Source organism: Colossoma macropomum, unplaced genomic scaffold (assembly GCF_904425465.1).
Source record: "Colossoma macropomum unplaced genomic scaffold, Colossoma_macropomum, whole genome shotgun sequence".
Taxonomy (NCBI): domain Eukaryota; kingdom Metazoa; phylum Chordata; class Actinopteri; order Characiformes; family Serrasalmidae; genus Colossoma; species Colossoma macropomum.
Window position 1 is genome coordinate 14,902,755 of NW_023494810.1, and position 19,864 is coordinate 14,922,618.

A 19,864-nucleotide genomic window follows, 5' to 3' on the forward strand; every position below is an offset into this window, starting at 1 on the left:
GGGTTTGTATAGTGTGTAATACATATTCAGTTCAGAATTTAACATTTCAGCCCTGAATCCATCAAACATTTTGATTTGTTGTGCAGCATTGTCTAGAAGTGTAGGCCCTACTGGTCAAATACCATGTATGTGTAAATAGGTTACACATCTTCTACAGAGAACACGCTTCTGCACATTTTAATACAAAATAACTGTTTTTTTTTAGTCGTTGCCAGGACAAAAAGGCTCATTTATGTCGTTTGCTAAATTTAACCAAAAAAAAAAATAATGAAAATATAAGAATAGAAATCAAAGGGCCCATATCATGGAAAACCAAATTGTCTTCATGTTTTTTAAATTTGATGTAGTATGTAAAGAGTGTGAATGTTACACTACCCGGACTGAGACGCCTTTCTCATTAGCTATCCTGTATTGTGGCTCATTCAAGAAGCAGACTCTTTATAACTGCAGTGTGAATGGGTGGGGCTAAATCACTGTAGCCTGAATAGGAGGATATATGACATCACAAAAAAAAGTTAAAAACAGGCTTTTTTTGCAGCGTAGTGTCCCTATAAGGACTGTATGTAATGGTGAGAGAACAGTATGCTTTGAAACTTTACAGTACGCACTACACCAGACTCCCATATTTGAATTTGATTTTCCCTGATATGGGCCCTTTTGTACTCATCACATCTGCAGCTTGCGGTGTTCACTGAAGGATAATCATTAATCTATTTTTTTTTTTAACCTTTTCACATTTTTATGGGACCTTTTCACGTTTATTACATAATATGCCTTATTATTCTGTAACTGCATGGGAAGCAATTTAAATTAAGTTATTGTTAAAGGGAAATTCCTCCAATATTTCACAAATTCTCCATAATTAAAGGGTTGAGATGTAGGATAAATGAACTAGTTTACACCCTGACCATTCACTTATGCTGAGAGATAATCAGAAGTTTGGACTTGCCGGCAGCTCCTGGCCATTTAAGGGGTTAAACCTGAACTTTTTCAGCATTTTATGGCAGGTAAACTCCTGTAAGCGCCTCTGATAAGAGCTGCATGGGAAGATTATCATGTACACTCTTAAAAAAGATGGTTCTTTAGTAAAGACAATGGTTCTATATAGAATCATGTGTTCTATTAAAACATTTCATGCTTTGGTAGCTCTTTGCGTGGTAAAATAGTTTTTCATATTGATGGAGAATGTGTTGTATATGGTTCTATATAGAAGCTTTTTGAAAATGGTTCTATATGCCACAAAAAAAGGGTTGTTTTGTGCTATATAAAACCATTCATAACACATTCTCCATCAATCTGAAGAACCATTTCACCATGCAAAGAACCATTTAACCAAGTGGTTTTACGTAGAACTCATGGTCGATTGGTTTTACTAAAGAACCATCTTTTTAAGTGTGTATATTTAAAGTATGTATGTCTCTAAAGTCACTTTGAATGGTATTACACAGTAAAACAGCATTATTGAGGTAAATGTGCAGTGATAGTAACTCTGTTGGCATCGTACTAAATGCTAGACTTTGCTAACATGAAGTGAAAGTTAACATTAGCCTCGCTTCACAGTAGAGTATCAAAGCATTAACTGAAAACCTGAGGTAAATAAGCTACAGCTGAACACTTAAACTGAAGTTTGTATCGTGTTAATAGGTGAATATTAGCTTTCACTGCTTGTTAGGATGCTAAGTTAGCCTTGCAGCTTACAGTGCTGTGCTAAGCTGTGGTGTGCTAAGTTAACGCACAGCCTATTAGTTTGTTAAAAGCAGTTATTTGGCTCAAGCTTAACTGGATGAACACAGGGTAAACCAGGATGATTTCTATCACATTTTAAATGGTCCACTGAGTGTTTTATGGTATAACTGTGAATTTAGGGAAGTTGGGAAATCAAAAATGCTAACTCAGTTACTCGATACCTATGAGGAGTGACTTTTTATTTTGAAGGTTCAGTGTTTGTCAGCAGATTTTTTTGGTACATAAATAACTAAACAGTGTGCAGTAGCAAACTCTCAGAGAATTTAGACAGGAATTACAGTTTTAATTAGACACAGAACCTCTTTTTTGTAAGGAAATTTTCATCACAGTGAAAATATAACAGCATCCATAAGTGCAGTTTCATAAAACACAGGACACTTTCTCTTCCTGTTTCCATCCACAATGTAGTAAATCAAGAAGATGATGAACAAGGGCTTGCATGAGCTAAAGAAGATTAAAAGTCAGTAATAATAACAATATTATTAATTACAATAATAACAGCCTTTACTTGATACTTGTCAGATGAAAATATAACTTTTTATGTGTATCTGATAAATCAGCTCCCTCAAATTATTCCTTTATGATCTGCTGTTATTTTTTCCTCATTTAAAATACTACTAAATATGAAACACAGTTGGTTCACAGAGATAATAATGACCTCACATGCTGGCCCTTCATGTAGTGCCTTTGGATTTACATGGTGTGTCTGAAATAATCCTGATTTCTAATTTATGTAGTTCTGGTAGCTTTGTACTTCATTGTAGCATCTACACTGGTCATTTTTACTTTAATTGTATGTTAATTTGTTAATTTAAGAGTGCTAGAAATGATGACCTTGATGTCTATTTTGTTTTTTGTCTGTTATTTTTATTTTCACAAATCTCAAAATTAGCTTTTCTGTACTGTGATGCATTCAATATTGTCACCATCAGATCAAAACCTCATAACACTATTTCAAGGCACCGCCTTCAAGTCACACTGAAATGAATTGAAACCAACAGAATTGGTCCAAAATTGTTTAAAATATATTAGAAAATCAAAAAGTTAAAGGAATGGTTTGTCATAGCAATAAATGTTCAAAATTTTCCATTTGCCCAAGATGTAGTCGACCAGCTGAGACGTGTTTGGTATTTCATTGCTAACACTAGAATAGTCAATAGTCACCCGAATCTTTTCTGCAAATACACCCTCAAAACATCTCTCAGCATGTTCAAACTGCATCCAGGTCTTCCTTAAGGTGGCGAAGATACAGTTTAGGACACAGTATGTCTTGCGTCAATACTTGTATCTGAACGATGCTGTTTTCGATACCTTTAAATAGACAGAGTGGGTGTGGCTTAACGCAGGTGCTGAAGATGGGTATAATTTTAGACTGCATAGAAATCATGAAATACTGATGTTAATAACATGCATAGGGAACATACAGCCAATCAGCAGCCTAGATTTTGTTACAAGGATGCTGATTGGCTACTGCATGCTTAGGGATTGAAGTAATTTAGTCAACATTATAAAGGTTTCGATACTCAGCCCTGTTTAGACTGACACCAGCATTTTTTTTTTATTAAAATTGTTTATTTACAATATATAACATTTCCGCCCACTGTTGTGTTAATGAAAATTTGTTGTTATAATGCAGAAAAACTGTGACTTGCTGTATTCTCCTGTTTGAATAGCATTAATTTATTTTACCTGGTTCTATCACAATGCTTTAAGTCCTAAATGTAATGTAATACATGCAGACCGTGTGACCAAAATGCAGCAGCAGCTTGTGCTTGATAATGCACCAAAAATAGCTTTAACTTTAATGGCCTGGAAAATTTGGCTCAAGCGCAGCTGCAGCCAAGTTAAAAGTGCTGCTATTTTTAGTGGTAAAAACTCTGATTTGTTTTGACACTGTTGTAGATGATGTGGGATTTGTTCTCTATGTGGGGAAAAATGTCATTTGGTCCAAAAGTCTAGACTGTGAATGTTCTGTTGTTTGAAAATGTGAACATTTTGAGAGTTAGAATAATCTGACAAATCTCTTTGAAATTATAACTATTGATTTAATTTTTATCCACTTTATTTTGTAACTTCAGTTTAGTTCTCATTATAAGTTCATCTGTTTATCATTGCAAACTATGCAAAGGTTCTGTTACATGCAGATGCCTCCTGATGTACTGATCTAGTGTCAGTTTTTCATCCGTTCATGTTGAGTGCACATTATATTACATGTACAGTTTCATCACTGTAGTAAAACAATTACATTCTATGAGCCAAAGTTCTTGTTTTATTGAATCTGTTCATTAAAACAATAATGTCTGAAGTTAAAGTGAAGTAATAAAATACAGAATACAGACATTGCATTTATGGGTTATTACTATATTTCTTAATATCTAGTACCTTAATCCCACCTAAAAGAATGGGAGCACCCAAAGAACAGCAGATTTGTAGTTGGCTAAGGCTTAATGTTAACAGGTGTATGTTGGTGTTTATAATTATCTGGGTTTAGTTTGTTTTTAAAACCTTGATAAAGTAGTTTTATCCATGCTATAGAGGATCAATGATTAGTTTTTTCCATTTCAAATTGTAATTTTGTCTAAATTTATTATATTTATCATATTCATAAATACTGATTCTTGAATGATACAGATTTTGTGTCTGCAGAATCTACTTTTAATTTTAAAACAGAAATAAAAGGAGATAAAAAGTGGCTACAATAGGACCTGATGAGAAAAATCAGAAAAAGCACCTAAGAACCTGAACAGAAACCACAGAAATACACTAGCATTCAGAAGTTTGGAATCTGGAATATTTTTTTTTTTTACAAATTGTTTTGCAAATTTTAGCTACATAACATATACACTCATTTAGGTGCATATTATTCAGTGTTTATTGGCCATTCCATTGCAATAGCAGTAGTATTAATACTGATTCAGAGTGTTAAATAAATATTTTAGTGTTTAGTTAATTGAACAAACATTAAAAAGCAGAATAATATGGGACTCTTATTATGATAGCATTATGTTGATTCTAACCTGGTCATCCTGAACAATACAGTAGACTCTTAGCAAAAATATTTCTATACAGTACCCAAAAAAGGTTCTATAACTTGTAACAATAGTGGAACCCTTTTTGTGCTGTATAGAACCACTTTAAAAAGTTTCTTTAATGAACAATCAGGTTTTCCATCATCGAGAAGAGCCATTTAACCATGCAAAGGACTATATGTGCATTAAAATGATTCTTTGAGGTGTCATGGTATGTGTGTGTATGTGTATATGTATGTGTGTATATATATATATATATATATGTATGTATGTATATGTGTGTGTATATATATATATATATATATATGTATATGTGTGTATATATATATGTATATGTATATGTGTGTATATATATATATGTATATATATGTATATGTGTATATATATATATATGTATATGTGTGTATATATATATATGTGTATATATATATATATATGTATATATGTGTATATGTGTATATGTATATGTGTGTATATATATATATATATATACACACACACACCAAAGAACCTTGTTTCTTATAATTTATCAACTTCTTGTTTTCTTCTGAAAATTCTTAATATTTCTTGAAATATTGAACAACTACTGAGCATCTAACACACCTGTTGGTGTCTAATTTATAAGATTTAAATCTACATTGTATAAGTTATTATTGTATATAGTGTATAGCTGATGTATAACACTAAAAGTTAATGACAAGTGATTCCAAACGGCTTGGAATTACAGTGAAAATGCATGTGGTGCATTGTTAATGTTTTTCATCACAGACTCGCATGTCTATAAAATTCTGATGCAGTTTAATGAAAATGTTGGTCAGAGTTTTGCTGAAGGCTGAGTAAAATGAAATTCACTCACTTCACTGAGGGCTTGATAATGTTACCACAGGAAACTGTTTATATATTTGTGGCAGACTTTCCAAACAAGCTCTACAGAAACATGTTAAAAGCTATTAAAAGCATTCTTGGGAAATTTCTGTTAAAATCAAATTTTGTTGAAGCTCTCTTGGTCCTGTAGTTCCAACTGCACACATTTGAAGATCAAAATAGACCTGGAACCAACATTGTACTTAAAGTATAATTTGTTATTAGTTACTTATAAACATCGCCATGATTTAACGATCCTAAAAGACAAATGACATCTGTATGCAGTCTGTATCTTTAGTCATTAGTATTCAGTGGACATATTTTAATCAAATGTCCAAGAAAACTGTTTATCTGGGTGGTTGGTCTGCCAGTAAAAACAGTATTTAACATTAGAATAAATATACAAATAGACATAAATACAGTAGTCAGTACTCAAAGTGCTGTTTTCAATAGAGTTATGAACATGTTGGTTAGAAGAAAACACTTACCTTCATTATTCTTTGTAAATATAGGCTTATTCTGAAATTAAGGCCTGCAACATGTTCTAAAGAATTTAAGACTAAACACATTGTGAAATGTTCAAAAAACATCTTAAACCAGTGATGTAATCATGCTTGGAGCATCCACGAAAGAGTCCTTTATGAGTGGAGATGGCCACAAATAATGTGTCTGTGAATAATGCAATGATTTAAGAATAATATCATTAAAATGATAAAATTATATCATTTCACTGAAAGATTCACAGACCCCTGAGATGGCACAACGTTAATGTGGACATCACCACATTGGCTCGGGAATACTTTGACAAACCATCCTCAATAATCACCATCTGTCGCTGCATCCACAAATGCAGGTTAAGACTGTACTCTGCACAGTGGAAGTCATACATGAACAACGTCCAGAAACACCGCTGACTTCTCTGGGCTCGAGCTCATCTGAAATGGACTGTTGCTCAATGGAAATTTTTATTGTGGTCTGACAAGTCAGCCTTTCAGATTGTTTATGGTAACAATGAACGTTGTGTTCTCCGGTATTAGTGGGTAACTTGCACATTAACAGTGAAAGATTTCTACACATTTTATAGCAACACATCATTGCTGTCCAAAGGAAAACAAATATCTCTTTACAGGAGAGGGCAAAAACATTCTTTTCTTTTTTTTCTAAGTTAATGTAAAGACATTTTCTTCCAAAACAAAACGCAACAGTGCACATTGATCAGAAGTACGTTTAGGAACTTGCAGTCAAAAAGAACCCGAATGTAGGGAAATGTGGAGCAGCACTTACCTTTGTAACACTAGCTTTATTTAATGTTGTACGCAATATTTGTAATGTTGCCCTCTCTTTCTCTTAGATTCAGGTGGGGCAGGCTCGCCACATCGATATTTACCTGCTGAATAACATGGACGGTGACTGTCTAGAGGAGAATTAACAGAATGTAAGGAACATTTTGTTTTTGTTGGTGTTTTATGTACACGTCCCAGTACATGAGGAAACTGGACTGGACCGACTACTGGAACTCACCCTGAGCTGCTGTGTCCGCTCTAAAGTGACCTTGCAGGTGAAACTGCAGATTGCAGCTGTTACGGTATTCCTGTTTGGGAATGACATGATAATGATGTCATCTGTTTAAGTGAAGATAATTTAAGAGTTTTTATTGATTCACTCATCGTATGAACTCGATTCAGTTCCCTCACTAAGAATTGACTAGTTCTATTAGTCTGAGACCTAGAGTCATTATAGCGACTGTTACCAGCATCTGCTTTTATTAATACTATTAGTAGTAATAATAATAGAACAAACCACCATCATAACACTGAAATACTGATATTTAACAGTTTAAATTTGGTTTTCATGAAAACTGGCATTTTTTTAACCTCCAGTGTCAACCAAGGACCAACCCAAAACTGCCTCTGTTCTCATCTGAAGTGATGAACTTTTGTCTTGCTTCCAAAAGAGGAGTAGGTTTCATGTCTATTTTAAGAGCACTTGTTTAAAATCAACCTCTAAAATGTTGCGCAGAAGTCGTCTTTTGAAATGACCAGTTGATCCCAATCGCACTTCCACGTTTGGTGATTTTACTGTATATACACACAGTACTGTGCAAAAGTCAGGGACCCTTCACGGGTTTCATTTCCAGTCAAAACAGCCTTTAAGTTCAAGTTAGACATCGCTCAGGAGATGTTTGTGAGGAGATTAGATATTAGATAATTAACTTAATGGAGGAGAAAGTCAAAAAGAAATTGAGTTTCCAAAACTGAAGGATTAAAATCTACAGAGAAAATGAGACTCCGAACAACCACCTGGAAGACTTGACACCAAAACTGCCCCCATCAGATAGACAGCACTTAAAGCCTTCATCCTCGAGAGAGAGAGGAGAAAATCAAACTGCTTCAGATCTGAAAACATCCACAGGTGTTTCTGTCCATCCTTCCACTGTGAGAAGACAACTCAACGCTATGGGTCTGAAAAGATGTGTAGCTGTCAAGAAGAACCTCACTGAGAAAAGGAGACAGACACATCAAACAAAGAAGCTGAACAATAGACTGACCACCCAGACTAGAGTCCAGACCTCAACATCATTGAATGTGTTTGATTACCTCTAACTTCTAAGACTGAACTTTGGAGGTGTGTCTGCAGATTTCTTTGAGAAACTGAAAGTGAGTCTCCTGAAAAGAGTGGAAGCTGGAATAAAGGTAAAGAGTGACACACTGAACCCTCCAACAGCTGAGATTAGATTTAGCTGTTGAAGCTTCTGCTTTTTTCTGATGCTGAAAAATGAATAGTGTGGACTTAATGGCCATTTTGACTGGAAATTAAATAAATGAAAGGTCTCTAACTTTTGTTTTTACCATTTTTAATCATTTTTGTAAACTATAAGTTGTTTTAGTAGCTGCTTTATTAAAACATTAGTTTATGAACTTTCTAATTCTTCTCGTGATGCAAAAAAAGTAATTTAAATATATATTTTACTGAAGCAGTTTACTTTCCACTAAAGTAATTTATTTAAGTGTTTATATGTAGAAGCACTTAATTCAAGTAAATGTTTGATTTTCAATGGTGCTGTTTGATGCTTTAGTTTCAGTGTATGTAATACACACACATACAGGCTAGTTAGCAGCACATCCAGCACAAATACACAGCAAGTTTGGAATAATTTCAGTTAATCCAGACATATTTCTGTAAGACAGTTTCCCAGACTTGGTTGACTTACTGAACAGCATGTTCCTAATCAGTCTGGTGCAAAAACAGGTTCTTTATTAGCTTGAACAGATCACGCTTCCACTCATCTAACAGATACAGTACTGTGCAAAAAAAGGTTTAAAACTGTTTATCTGGTCAGTGAGCGTTTTAACCAGTAAAAATGCCACATAACATTAGAATAAACACAATTAATCATAATGTAAATAATAATAATAATCAGAATGTGCTGTTTTCAGTAAAGTTATGAATATGTAAGTTAGAAAACCACAAGTTTGGTTCTTCTGCGCCCCACCCATGACATGGATTTGTTCAGTTCAGTCTCCTAATTTAATGTAATGAAGTATTGATTAGAAGAATTAGGATATTGGATGATATGTCCAGTAATACAGGGCTTCTTCCTCGAGATTTGAAAATAGTTAAACAAACACAGAACAATTAGAACTATTTGTATTGATTCTAATATCTGTGCTTTTTTAACAAATAACAGCTTTACATCATCTTTGTTTGCACAGTACTGTATTTGCTGAAAAGTTAAATATTTGGGATTTTTGTTGAAACACTAAAATAAACATACTTCTTTACATCTTCACAGCCTGTATATAAAAAATGTACATTTTGAGCCTTATGGCTTATATATATATTCTATACGATGCCTTATTATGAGACAGAACTACAGCAAAGCTGATTAAAAACTCTGTTTATTGTTAGATGTCATTATGGGGTCGTTACACAGTGATGCTTAAGACTGTTGTGCCAGTATTTTGTAAGTGAGCTGATATTATCATTATTTTTATTGTAATTATTACTGGATGTGAGCAATTTGATGCAAGTGAGGCGTTGTGGGAGAAAAGCTGTTCTAGATCTTCCGTCTAATGACTGATATATAGAATTTTCTCATACTGAACATGTTAATGGACAGTAAATGTATATACTGGTTGAAATGGTTCAAAATTTCAGTAACACTTTACTGCAGGGGAATTTGGTTTGGGCAATATGATATTTATCGTTATGATAAATTATGCCACAGCATGCTCTTCTGTTCATATAGTGAATATCGTCAGTGCTTAAGCGTATATTTTACTGAAGCACTTTACTTACCACTAAAGTAATTTATTTTAGCTTTTATATGTAGAAGCACTTCATTATAATGTCAATTAGCTGTTGCAGCCCAAAAAAAGTCTTTTTAAGTGTTTGTCAGTCTGTGTCAGCTGTATGTAGGTGTTTATGAAGCCTCATGAACTCTGACCTTCAGTAGTGTTACTGAAATTTCAGCCTTTGTGACACAAATAACCTCATGTTAAACTCTGAGTTAGTCTGAAAAGACTTTATTCCTCCAGCCTCTTATTACCATCTCATTCCTTTATTCGAATCAGTCTGAACTGAGAGGGATTCACTGATGTTTGTCAGAAAACAGAAATCCTTTACCTTCTAACTCCAGGTTGCTGCAGTTTTGTTTGTTTTTGCTTGACAAATGTTTGATTTTCTATTTTACTATTGCCTTAATGTTATAAGATGTTCCCATAAAATGTAATTTTTAAAGAATTACACTTTATAAAAGCTACTACTATTATTATTATTAGCTCTACACACTTAAAATAAATGGTTCTGCAAGGGTTCTTTAGGAAAGAAAATGGTTCCATGTAGAACCATGAACACTCAAAGAACTTTTTGCATGGTGAACAGCCTCTTCCTACCCTTTTGAAAATGGTTCTATATAGCACCAAAAAGGGTTCTTCTATTGTTACGATGTCAAAATTGTATACAATAGAAGAACCATTTTCAAAAAGGTTCTACATAAAACCATATACAACACATTCTCCATCAGCCTGAAAAAAACATTCCACTTTGCAAAGAACTCTTTAATCATGCAAAAGGTTCTTAGAGTGTTCATGGTCCTATATAAACCATTCTCTTTCTTAAAGAACCCTTGAAGAATCATCAATTTGAAGTGTGTACCTGAATGAGTCGGAGCTCTTTGGCACTCTGCTGAGAACAAAAAGAATGACTGTCTCACACTGAGACAACAATGAGGTATTTTGCTGTATTTTTATACTATTTCATTATGCTTTAAGAAAAACACACCATTCTTCCAAAGGTATTAGGACTTTATCTCTAATTGGAGATCAAATGAATCTTTATTTGCAAATTAGTTCTCGTTTTAACATTACAACAATGAAAAATGCCACAGAATGATTGCAGAGCCTTTTAGGAGAACTTAATCAATTTATTTCTGTTCAACTCATTATGTAATTACAATTAGCCACAAAGCACTGTCCAAATACTTTAGCTAGGCGGTGTCTTTTTGTCCTTCTTATTAAACTGCTGAGAATGAAGAAGTGTCATTCTTCTCTTTCCTTTTTTGTGTTTATAATGTTTTTTTATTTTCAGTTTTATTTGGTATTGTGTGTCGCAACTTCAAGACTGATAATTGATGTAATTAGTGCTAAATATACATCCATTATCCACACTTGACATGTGACGTGCTGGAGGATCAGTGACCCGCAGATAAAAGATAAGTGCAAACACTGCTTATTATGTGAAATGCTGATGATAAGGTGTAGATGAGAGAACGAACTTCTTATGCAAAGAATAAACTGTTTTTGTATCTTTTAAAGCAGATTTTTTAAAAAATGTTGTCTAAGAATGTAACCCCTCTATGAACACTTTCTTTTACAGATCTTTAAGGTGTTAAGAGGTTTGGGGTGAGATACACACTCCAAAACACTAGATAATGACAGTCTGTCTAAATTACACTGAAATGCCAAGTAGATATTAGTAATGCTGATCATTACAAACAAAACCAATACATTTAACTGTAATGATGTTTAATTTATACATAATTGAGCATGTAAGATGTAAACAGAGTGATTCAGAGTGGTTTGGTGTGAAGTGGTTCAGATTTCTTTACAGTGGTGGTGATAAGAACCAGGGGTCGCCATGACTAGAACACAAATATAGCCATTTTATTTACTATCAAAAACCACCAGTGAACCTACACGTGTCTGAGTTTATATGGAGTGTTGATGATGGGAAAATAATGGAAAATATGAAATACTAAGTTTTCACAACACCCTGCATGTTATGTATCTTTCCACCATGAATGGAGTTTAAGTTCTGAAAACTATCATAAAACAATATCTCAGACATCAGGCAGTGTATTCATAACCATTTCATGTAATAACTTTCTGTGAGGGAGCTTTTAGAGACATTAAAGGGCCCATATCACAAAAAAATCTAATTTACCTTAATTTTTGTTTATGAAATGAGTTGTATGTAAACACTGTTCAATGCTGTAAAACATCCCTTCACTTCAACAGTCCATACTGTCCATATATGGAAATTAAGCTGTTTATACTTACTGTTTTTGTGATGTCAAGAAAATCCATCTATATCCACCCTATTCAGCCCACTCTCACTAAAGCTATAAGAATGAGGCACAATACAGGGCAGCCAATCCAAACAGAGCTTATTTACATCTGTCAGTCTTAACATCACAGGTACAGAAATAGCCTGTTTAATTCTAAGGGATGAGAGGTTGTAAAATAGACATGCACAACTGAATTATGACTGTTTTTGATACATAAAACCACACAAGCATTATACGTGGACAAAAATAGCAAGATAAGACCAAATGTAAAACACTCTGAATGACTCTGTTTACATCTTAACCGTTTAATTATGCAGGGAATTTGAAAAGTTGGTGGAATTCCCCTGTAGTTATTGCCTTACCACATAATTGCTGATCAGCTGGTGTACTGATCGACAGCTAGAAAACAGATGTAGTCAGGGCTGCATGTACAGCACCTGTATATTATTTGAGTTATATTCACATTAATATTCAAATACAAAGCCCGTTTACACCAGACTCAGTGTGTCAATATTCAGTTTTTATTTGTATAATCAGAAACTGATGAGTCATCGAGAACATTCCATTTTAGTGATCATGATGTTGTTTTCCTGTAAATATTACTGTCACTTAAGTATTGTTTGGTAATATATTGTATGTCTTTATTTATGTTTTTTAATGAACATCTAAGTGTAGGTTTGGCAGTGTGTGGGAAACGATAGCCTTAAGAGTTTTTAAAACAAAATCCGAAATAAAAATACAAAATCCACCCCTACCCCCCACCCCCCAATGTTGGATCAATGAATACTAGTAAATAAAGTGCTGCTCACAAAAAGATGTAAGCAAAAGTTTGAACAATCCTGGTCAAATGACATGTTTTGCTGAAGTGAAAATAGGTAAACAGATCCTCTACAGAGAACACAAATATAATCATTTTTACTCAATTTTCTATTTAAAATACTGAAAAAAAAATGTATATATATATATATATACCACAGGCCACATTTTGTTTTATTTTTTCCTATATGTCACATTGAGTAAATAAACAGTAATATTACATTAAACTGTGCAGACGTGTGTTCCCTGTAGAGCTTATTTTTACTTTATTTAAAATCAACCAAAACATGTCATTTGACCAGGAGCGCACATACAATATATACTTTACATATACTTCAGAAACGAAATACTCTCACATAAATAGAAAATGATGTCCCAAATGTGTAAGATAATCTGCATTAAAATAGTTCTAATCACTATAAATAATTATAACCATAATTATAATTAACACCACCTGGTCCTAATGGTAGTCAGGTTGTAGTGCCTTTGTTCCCGTTTGTCATCTGCACTTACTGTCCAACAGTTTAACTGCTTCCTGTTGTTTTCTGTGTGAACAAATCTAGATAAACTATTTCAGATCTTCAGAAGCTCTGCAGAGTGACTCCCAGCTCACTTCTCTTCAGAATCTCTCGGGGCCAGGTACTCTTTATACATGGAGTAAATCACACCTGGAACACGGGAAGAAACAACCTGAGTGACAAAGATCTGCTCATCCAGAAATACTGCGTTTCACATCCCTGCAGTGGAAACGCACAACTGTCCTGCTTTCGAGCTGATCACATGACCACTGAATTACTATGCCTTGTAAAATGAAAAGAACAGTCGTACAGCTCTCTTTCCTCTATGGCTGAACGATTTGGGGAAAATATCAAATTGTGATTTTTCTGATCAATATTGCAATTGTGATTAAATTAAGATTATCTGCAAATTAAGCTCTAGGACTTCTGTTCCCCCACCAACAGGACCAGTACATCTATGACCTTGTTTAAACCTGGTCACTTCATGTGTCCAGTATCTGGATTGTATCCTGAAAAGATTTTAGCCACATGCATTTACACTTAGTAGTCCAATGCGGACAGATTAATGAGACTGAAAATGATTGCTGTGGGACGGAATATGCAAATTCACTCGTTACTTGGCAACCAATTACCAACTGTTCAGTCTCTTTGTCTGCAGTGTGTTCTGTACAGTCGTGTCTGTCCATGTTGCTGCTGAGCATTTTGTTTTGTTCCCAACCATGGGAAAAAACAAAGGGAGGAGTTTTGGTTGTCAAATGTCTCTTGGAGAGACGGATGTGTTTACGCTGCTATAACATGTGGCTCAAATGTGTCTCAGTCCACCTCCTGAAGTGGTTTGAGTGATCAGATTTGTATCCGTCTTAAGTATGTTTTGGTTGTGTTTACACTTGAATTTTTTTATGTGGCCTCATCCAGATATAATCCTGATACCCAGAACTGTTGGTGAAACAACTGAAACATTTCAGTGCAATTTGGCTTTGTAATTGGAATGGAATTCTCTTTGGATCAAAATTAACAGCTGTCATTCACTGAAATGAAAAAGTCCATTTTATGCAAACCAGTTACTTAGAAACAACACAGTTTATTTGATTTAAGATGGGAGGGCGAGGTGAAACCTCATATTATTGAGTTATATTTTTTTACCCTGCCCACTGGTGCACAGAGATGTCATCAAAAAAATTGACAGGCAGGGCTAAAATCATTACATTTTGTTAGAAAACAAGAATTTAGTCTTTTAAATGATGTATGATATGATGATTCACGCTGAAAACAAACTAATAAGGTAAAAAAGACTGTTTTGGTCAACTTTAAGAGTTAAAACTGCAAAATGAGGAGACAGATAACAGCTCTTACCCAGCGTCATGGCTCCGACCACAAAACCCTGTGCTCTAACACGCATGTGAATCAGATGGATGGACATTTTGGTGTCACCTCTGGCTTTCAGCCTATACAGTCCATACGCAACGACTCCGAGGAACCCAGCCATGCCTGCAGAACATTCAGGATGCATATGAACCAAAAGGCCCTGGATTTACACTGGAGACAGAAAAGAACCTACAGAACAAGATCATCACTTTTCTGTCTGTTTGTAGGTTTTAACCAGATAAGAGTACAAACTCAAAGTACTACACTCTTAAAAAAAAGATGTTTCTTCAAGAGTTCTTTAGTAAAGACAGAACCATTAACACTCAAAGAACCATTTGCATGCTTAAAGTGTTCCTTGCATGGTGAAATAGTTCTTCAGATTGATGGAGAATGTGCTGTATATGGTTTTATACAGAATCTTGTTAGAAATGACTCCATTTAGCACCACAGAAGGTTATGAAGCTTGTATACAACAGCAGAACCTTTTCTGGTGCTAAATGGAATCATATACAACACATTCTGTATTAATCTGAAGAAACATTTTACCATGCAAAGAACCCTTTAAGCATGCAGATGCTTCTCTGAGTGAACCACCTTTTTTTTGAAAGGTAGGTAATAATTTTGTGTAACTTGGATAAACTCCAAGACATTCTACTCACTTAAAAAAGATGGTTCTTCAAGGGTTCTTTACTAAAGAAAATGGTTCTATATAGAACCATGAACACTCAAAGAACCCTTTGCATGATTAAAGGGTTCTTTGCATCATTAAAGTGTTCTTCAGATTGATGGAGAATGTGTTGTATATGGTTCTATATAGCACCAAAAAGGTTCTTCTATTGTTACAGGCTTGAAACTGTAACAATAGCGGAACCCTTTTCAAAAAAGTTTCTATATAGAACTACCTACAACACATTCTTTATCAATCTGAGGAGCCATTTCAGCATGCAAAGAACCCTTTAATCACAAAAATGTTTTTTTTAAGTGTTCATGGTTCTATAGAACCATTTTCTTTACTAAGAAAAACCCTTTAAGAATCATCTCTTTTAAGGGTGTACAAAGTTAGACTGAATGGCCAAACAGGTTCTAGCTATTAAGCTGAAAAAAGACAAATTTTAAAAGCTGAATTTTAATGTAACGTCACACATTTAAGCAGGAAAGTAAATCAGAAACTCTTCCTGGTACCAGAGCTAGAAAAGTGGCACAAAGTGCGAAGCCTTTTAGAAGCAGATTAGATTCGTTGAAGATTAGATACCAGCTGTACATGTTATAGCATTTAAAAGAGCCTCTGATATTAAACTGTAAAGTAAATTCACTGTGTTCCAGTTCCACACCCACCGGTGTTTTACTGCAGTACCAAAGAACATATAAAGCTTTAATCAGTAAAGACAGAAAGGTGTGCATCAGTTACACTGGGCTACGACATATCATACTATATAAACAGATATTTTTATCTGCCACAGTAAGAATCAATGCTTTCTTTAACAATTAAATACCATACAAAACTCTTACAATCTCTGTATTGTTGTTTTAGCCCACAGCACTAACCAGTACCTGCTTTTCTGGTTTACTTTCCTGGTTAAAGGGTGAATTCCACCAGTTTTTTCTAAATTTTCAGCATCATTAAATGGTTATGATGTAAACAGTGTCATTCAGAGTGGTTTGGTGTGAAACGCTCTGTTCTAGAGAAACTTACTGAGTCAGAATTGTTCACATTGGTGGTGATAGGAAACAGACATCCACCTCTAAAAGCTCCCTCACAGAAAGTTATTCCATGAAATGGTTATGAATACACTGCCTGATGTCTGAGACACTGTTTTATGATAGTTTTGAGAACTTAAAATTCATTTATGGTGGAGGGATACATGTGAGGCAAAACAGTCCCCAAAGAAATTGTTATTTCCAGATTTTCCACTATTTTCCCATCGTTAACATTCCATATAAAACTCAGAAGACACGTGTAGGTTCACTGGTGGTTTTGGATAGTAAATAAAATATCTATATTTGTGTCATGGCGACCCCTGGTTCCTATCACCATCACTGTAAAGAAATCTGAACCATTTCACTCCAAGCCACTCTGAATCACTCTGTTTCAATTCAGTGTAATTTAGACAGACTGTTATTTTACCCAAAATAATTATCTAGTACTTTTCTGTTTGTATCTCACCGCTTAACCTCTTAATACCTTAAAGAACTAAAAAGAAAGTGTTAATAGAGGAGCTACATTCTTTACGTGGCTGTAACCTACACACTTAAAAAAGAGGGTTCTTCAATGTTTTTTTAGTAAAGAAAGTGGTTCTATATGGAACCATGAACACTCAAAGAACAGTTTGCCTAATTAATTGGTTCTTTGCATCATGAAAGGGTTTCATCTTTCATCATTTTTAAGTGTGTAGGTAACAGTTCAGACATAATAAGAGAGAAGTTCATCATTAAAAGCACAGCCGTGGAGCTGTTTCTGTTGTGGCCTGTATTAAATGTACACAATGAGTCAGATGGGTGGATTACAGCTGATATTGAATGACTGTAAAAGGTGCTGCAGTCTGTTATGATCAGGTACACAGTCTACCTGAAACAGTGACTCTATGTGACGAATTCGATTTAAACCGCAGTATTTCATACACTTTTTCAGGGTCTGTATCAGGGTGGAAAAGTCTGAACGAGGCTACATTACGTTAAAACGTTTCAAAACATTCAGAATGTTTTCTCATATTTCGGGGGAGAAGCACTAGCTACTGATCTGTGAGCAGATTCACAAACGAAAAGCTGCTCTGAGTAAAATCATTCCACTCCACTAACGCGCTCGGGTATTGACCACCGTTTGGCCGCCAGATGTCACTGTTGGGTGACGATTCCAACGATTCGAAAAATCAAGTCTTTTTCTGAATCGTCTCGTTTGCTTCGATTTCGTAAAAGCCCTTTTATGCCACCACAATCCTAAAGCACAACACTATAGTTTTCACAGTTACATAGCAAGTATTCCTCTACGCACCGATTGGCACAAACGGCGACTCTTTCGCTTTCCGCACCAACTTCGAGGACTGCTCCTCTTCGGCTGACCAGCTTCTGTCGGCACACATGTTGCTCTGTTTTCTGTAGGGAAGAAAGTGGGGATCATAATGAGAAACACTCCAGCTAGGAAGAAGTTTAAGGGGAATTCAACTGATTTGTCAAAATTTTAGCATAATTCCATCTTTCACCTCCACTATGACCAATTCTGACTTAGTACGTTTCTCCAGAATGGAGCGTTTTAGACCAAACCACTCTGAACAACTCTAAACAGTTAAAATGTAAACAATTATGCAGGAATTTCTAAAATTTACTGGAGTTCCCCTTTGACGTTGCATGTGCCGTTAAAAATGACGTCTATATAGAACTATTTTATGCTTAAATGTTTCTTTGCATAGTGAAATGTTTTTTTTTCAGATTGATGGAGATGTGTCGTTTATAGTTCTGTACAGAAGCTGTTTGAAATTGTTCTGTTCAGCACCAAATAGGGTCCTTCTACTGTTACAGGCTTGACATTGTAACAACAGAAGAACCCTTTTTTTAAAAAAGTGCTATGCGGGACCATAAACAACACTATCGATACAAGCAAAACTACTTGATATGACCTTCCTCGACCAGGAAATACAACCTTCACGAGCCTGAATTTTCCGTTCCACCTTAAATGGTGCGGCAGTTACATTCTGACGCCTCCATTTAAGGTGGATCGGAAAATTCTCAATAGAAGATAACTTTAGCCTGGGGTTACTCACTGTAGAACGTTAATATCACTTAAGTTAACTGTTAGTCCTGCAAGCTGCTGTAATGTATAAAACTGATGCTGATTAAGCGCTGGCGGTGGAGTTGTTTATTTAGCTAATTTTAGCTACCAAGCTAACCAAAAACAGAGAGAAATGAATGAGACTGTCATGACTGAGGTTGTTTTAGAAAACAGTCGTCAAAGATGTACGTTACCAGTGTTTTGTCGCGCTCTCTTATTTAGAAGTTCTGCGGTGGTCCACAAATGCCCAGATGTTGCTAAGGTTCAGAGGAGGTTCTTCTTGTTCTTCAAGAAAAACCGACAATCGTTGCATTACCGCCACCTGCTGGGCGAAACGGAGTTTCATCAATGATCATTCCTTTGTTTTTACCACTGTATTTAGATAAGAATGTGTTGGGTAGATGTTTAAAGCTTTATTAGGAAAAAGCTTGGATGTTTTGATTATTTGAAGCAAGATTTGAATAAAGAACGATTGTAATATAATGCATAATTTAATACCCTAATAAAGCCATTTATTTCGCCATCGTAATTCATAAAATAGCGGATTAAACATTTCTTAAAGCTTGACCGTTTGTGAAAGAGTAATTTAGCCACGAAAACAATATAACAGCAGCAAAATTTTCTGAACCATGGAGCTGTGACGATTAAAACAAAACTGAACTACAAATCCCATGGCTCAGTGCCTGCGTCGATTCGCGGGACGGGCGAGAGTGATGTCATCAGCGCGACAGCATTTGTAGTCTGTGTTGGGGAAAACGCTCGAAAAAAATGTATTTCTGTCTTTTACTGTCAATTAATAATTAAGAACAGCGATGTAGCGCCCAGTATCACTGAATATGATGGAGATGCAGCACATTATGCTGTACAACCCGTGTTATGTAGCACCTCCAGTACATTGTTAACCTACGTAAAATAAATGCAAACGTACCTGTTACTTTCCGTTTTTCTACAGGGAACAGGTTTTGTGCAACTTTTTTGGTTAGCGTTACTGCTACTGAGTGCTGATTGGTTAGCATAACTTCTACTGAGTGCTGATTGGTTAGCATTTCTGCTAATGAGTGCTGATTGGTTACATTATCTCCATAAATCCTTTTCGGTGTCAACATTTAAGGTGATGTAAACTGTACCTGGACTCTTTTCCAGAAACGCCTTTTCATTTGTTTTGGCGCTGTGATCACAATGCCTTGGCAAAACC

General features: G+C 35.1%; 2 protein-coding genes across 3 annotated transcripts in view; one reads left to right on the forward strand and one right to left on the reverse strand.

Annotated features, from left to right (window-relative positions):
• The window catches only part of slc11a2 (solute carrier family 11 member 2), a 28,343-nt gene extending 20,415 nt beyond the window's left edge, over positions 1 to 7,928 (forward strand). The window contains exon 17 of one of the 2 annotated variants that reach the window (XM_036559364.1): positions 6,991 to 7,926. In XM_036559364.1, the coding sequence (XP_036415257.1) occupies positions 6,991 to 7,068 (78 nt within the window). In that variant the 3' untranslated portion in view covers positions 7,069 to 7,926. Of the gene's footprint in view, positions 1 to 6,990 lie in introns of both variants that reach the window. The other variant, XM_036559365.1, reaches the window with a different exon arrangement.
• A 5,279-nt stretch (positions 7,929 to 13,207) lies between these two features.
• On the reverse strand, positions 13,208 to 18,994 carry LOC118799473 (HIG1 domain family member 1C-like). Its single transcript, XM_036559367.1, has 4 exons — positions 18,864 to 18,994; positions 17,896 to 17,996; positions 14,895 to 15,029; positions 13,208 to 13,691 (listed from the first exon to the last, which is right to left on the reverse strand). Exons 2-4 carry the CDS (start codon positions 17,981 to 17,983, stop codon positions 13,633 to 13,635), a joined length of 282 nt encoding a protein of 93 aa, XP_036415260.1. The 5' UTR covers positions 17,984 to 17,996; positions 18,864 to 18,994; the 3' UTR covers positions 13,208 to 13,632.
• Positions 18,995 to 19,864: the final 870 nt, after the last annotated feature.

Bases quoted from the DNA above. Each gene is read 5' to 3' on its own strand.
- LOC118799473 (XM_036559367.1), bottom strand. From the start codon at position 17,983: ATGTGTGCCGACAGAAGCTGGTCAGCCGAAGAGGAGCAGTCCTCGAAG. The intron at 15,030-17,895 runs GTGCGTAGAGGA...AATGTTCTGCAG, and splicing joins GTCGCCGTTTGTGCCAATCG to GCATGGCTGGGTTCCTCGGA. The intron at 13,692-14,894 runs GTAAGAGCTGTT...CCCGTGTTCCAG, and splicing joins GGTCGGAGCCATGACGCTGG to GTGTGATTTACTCCATGTAT.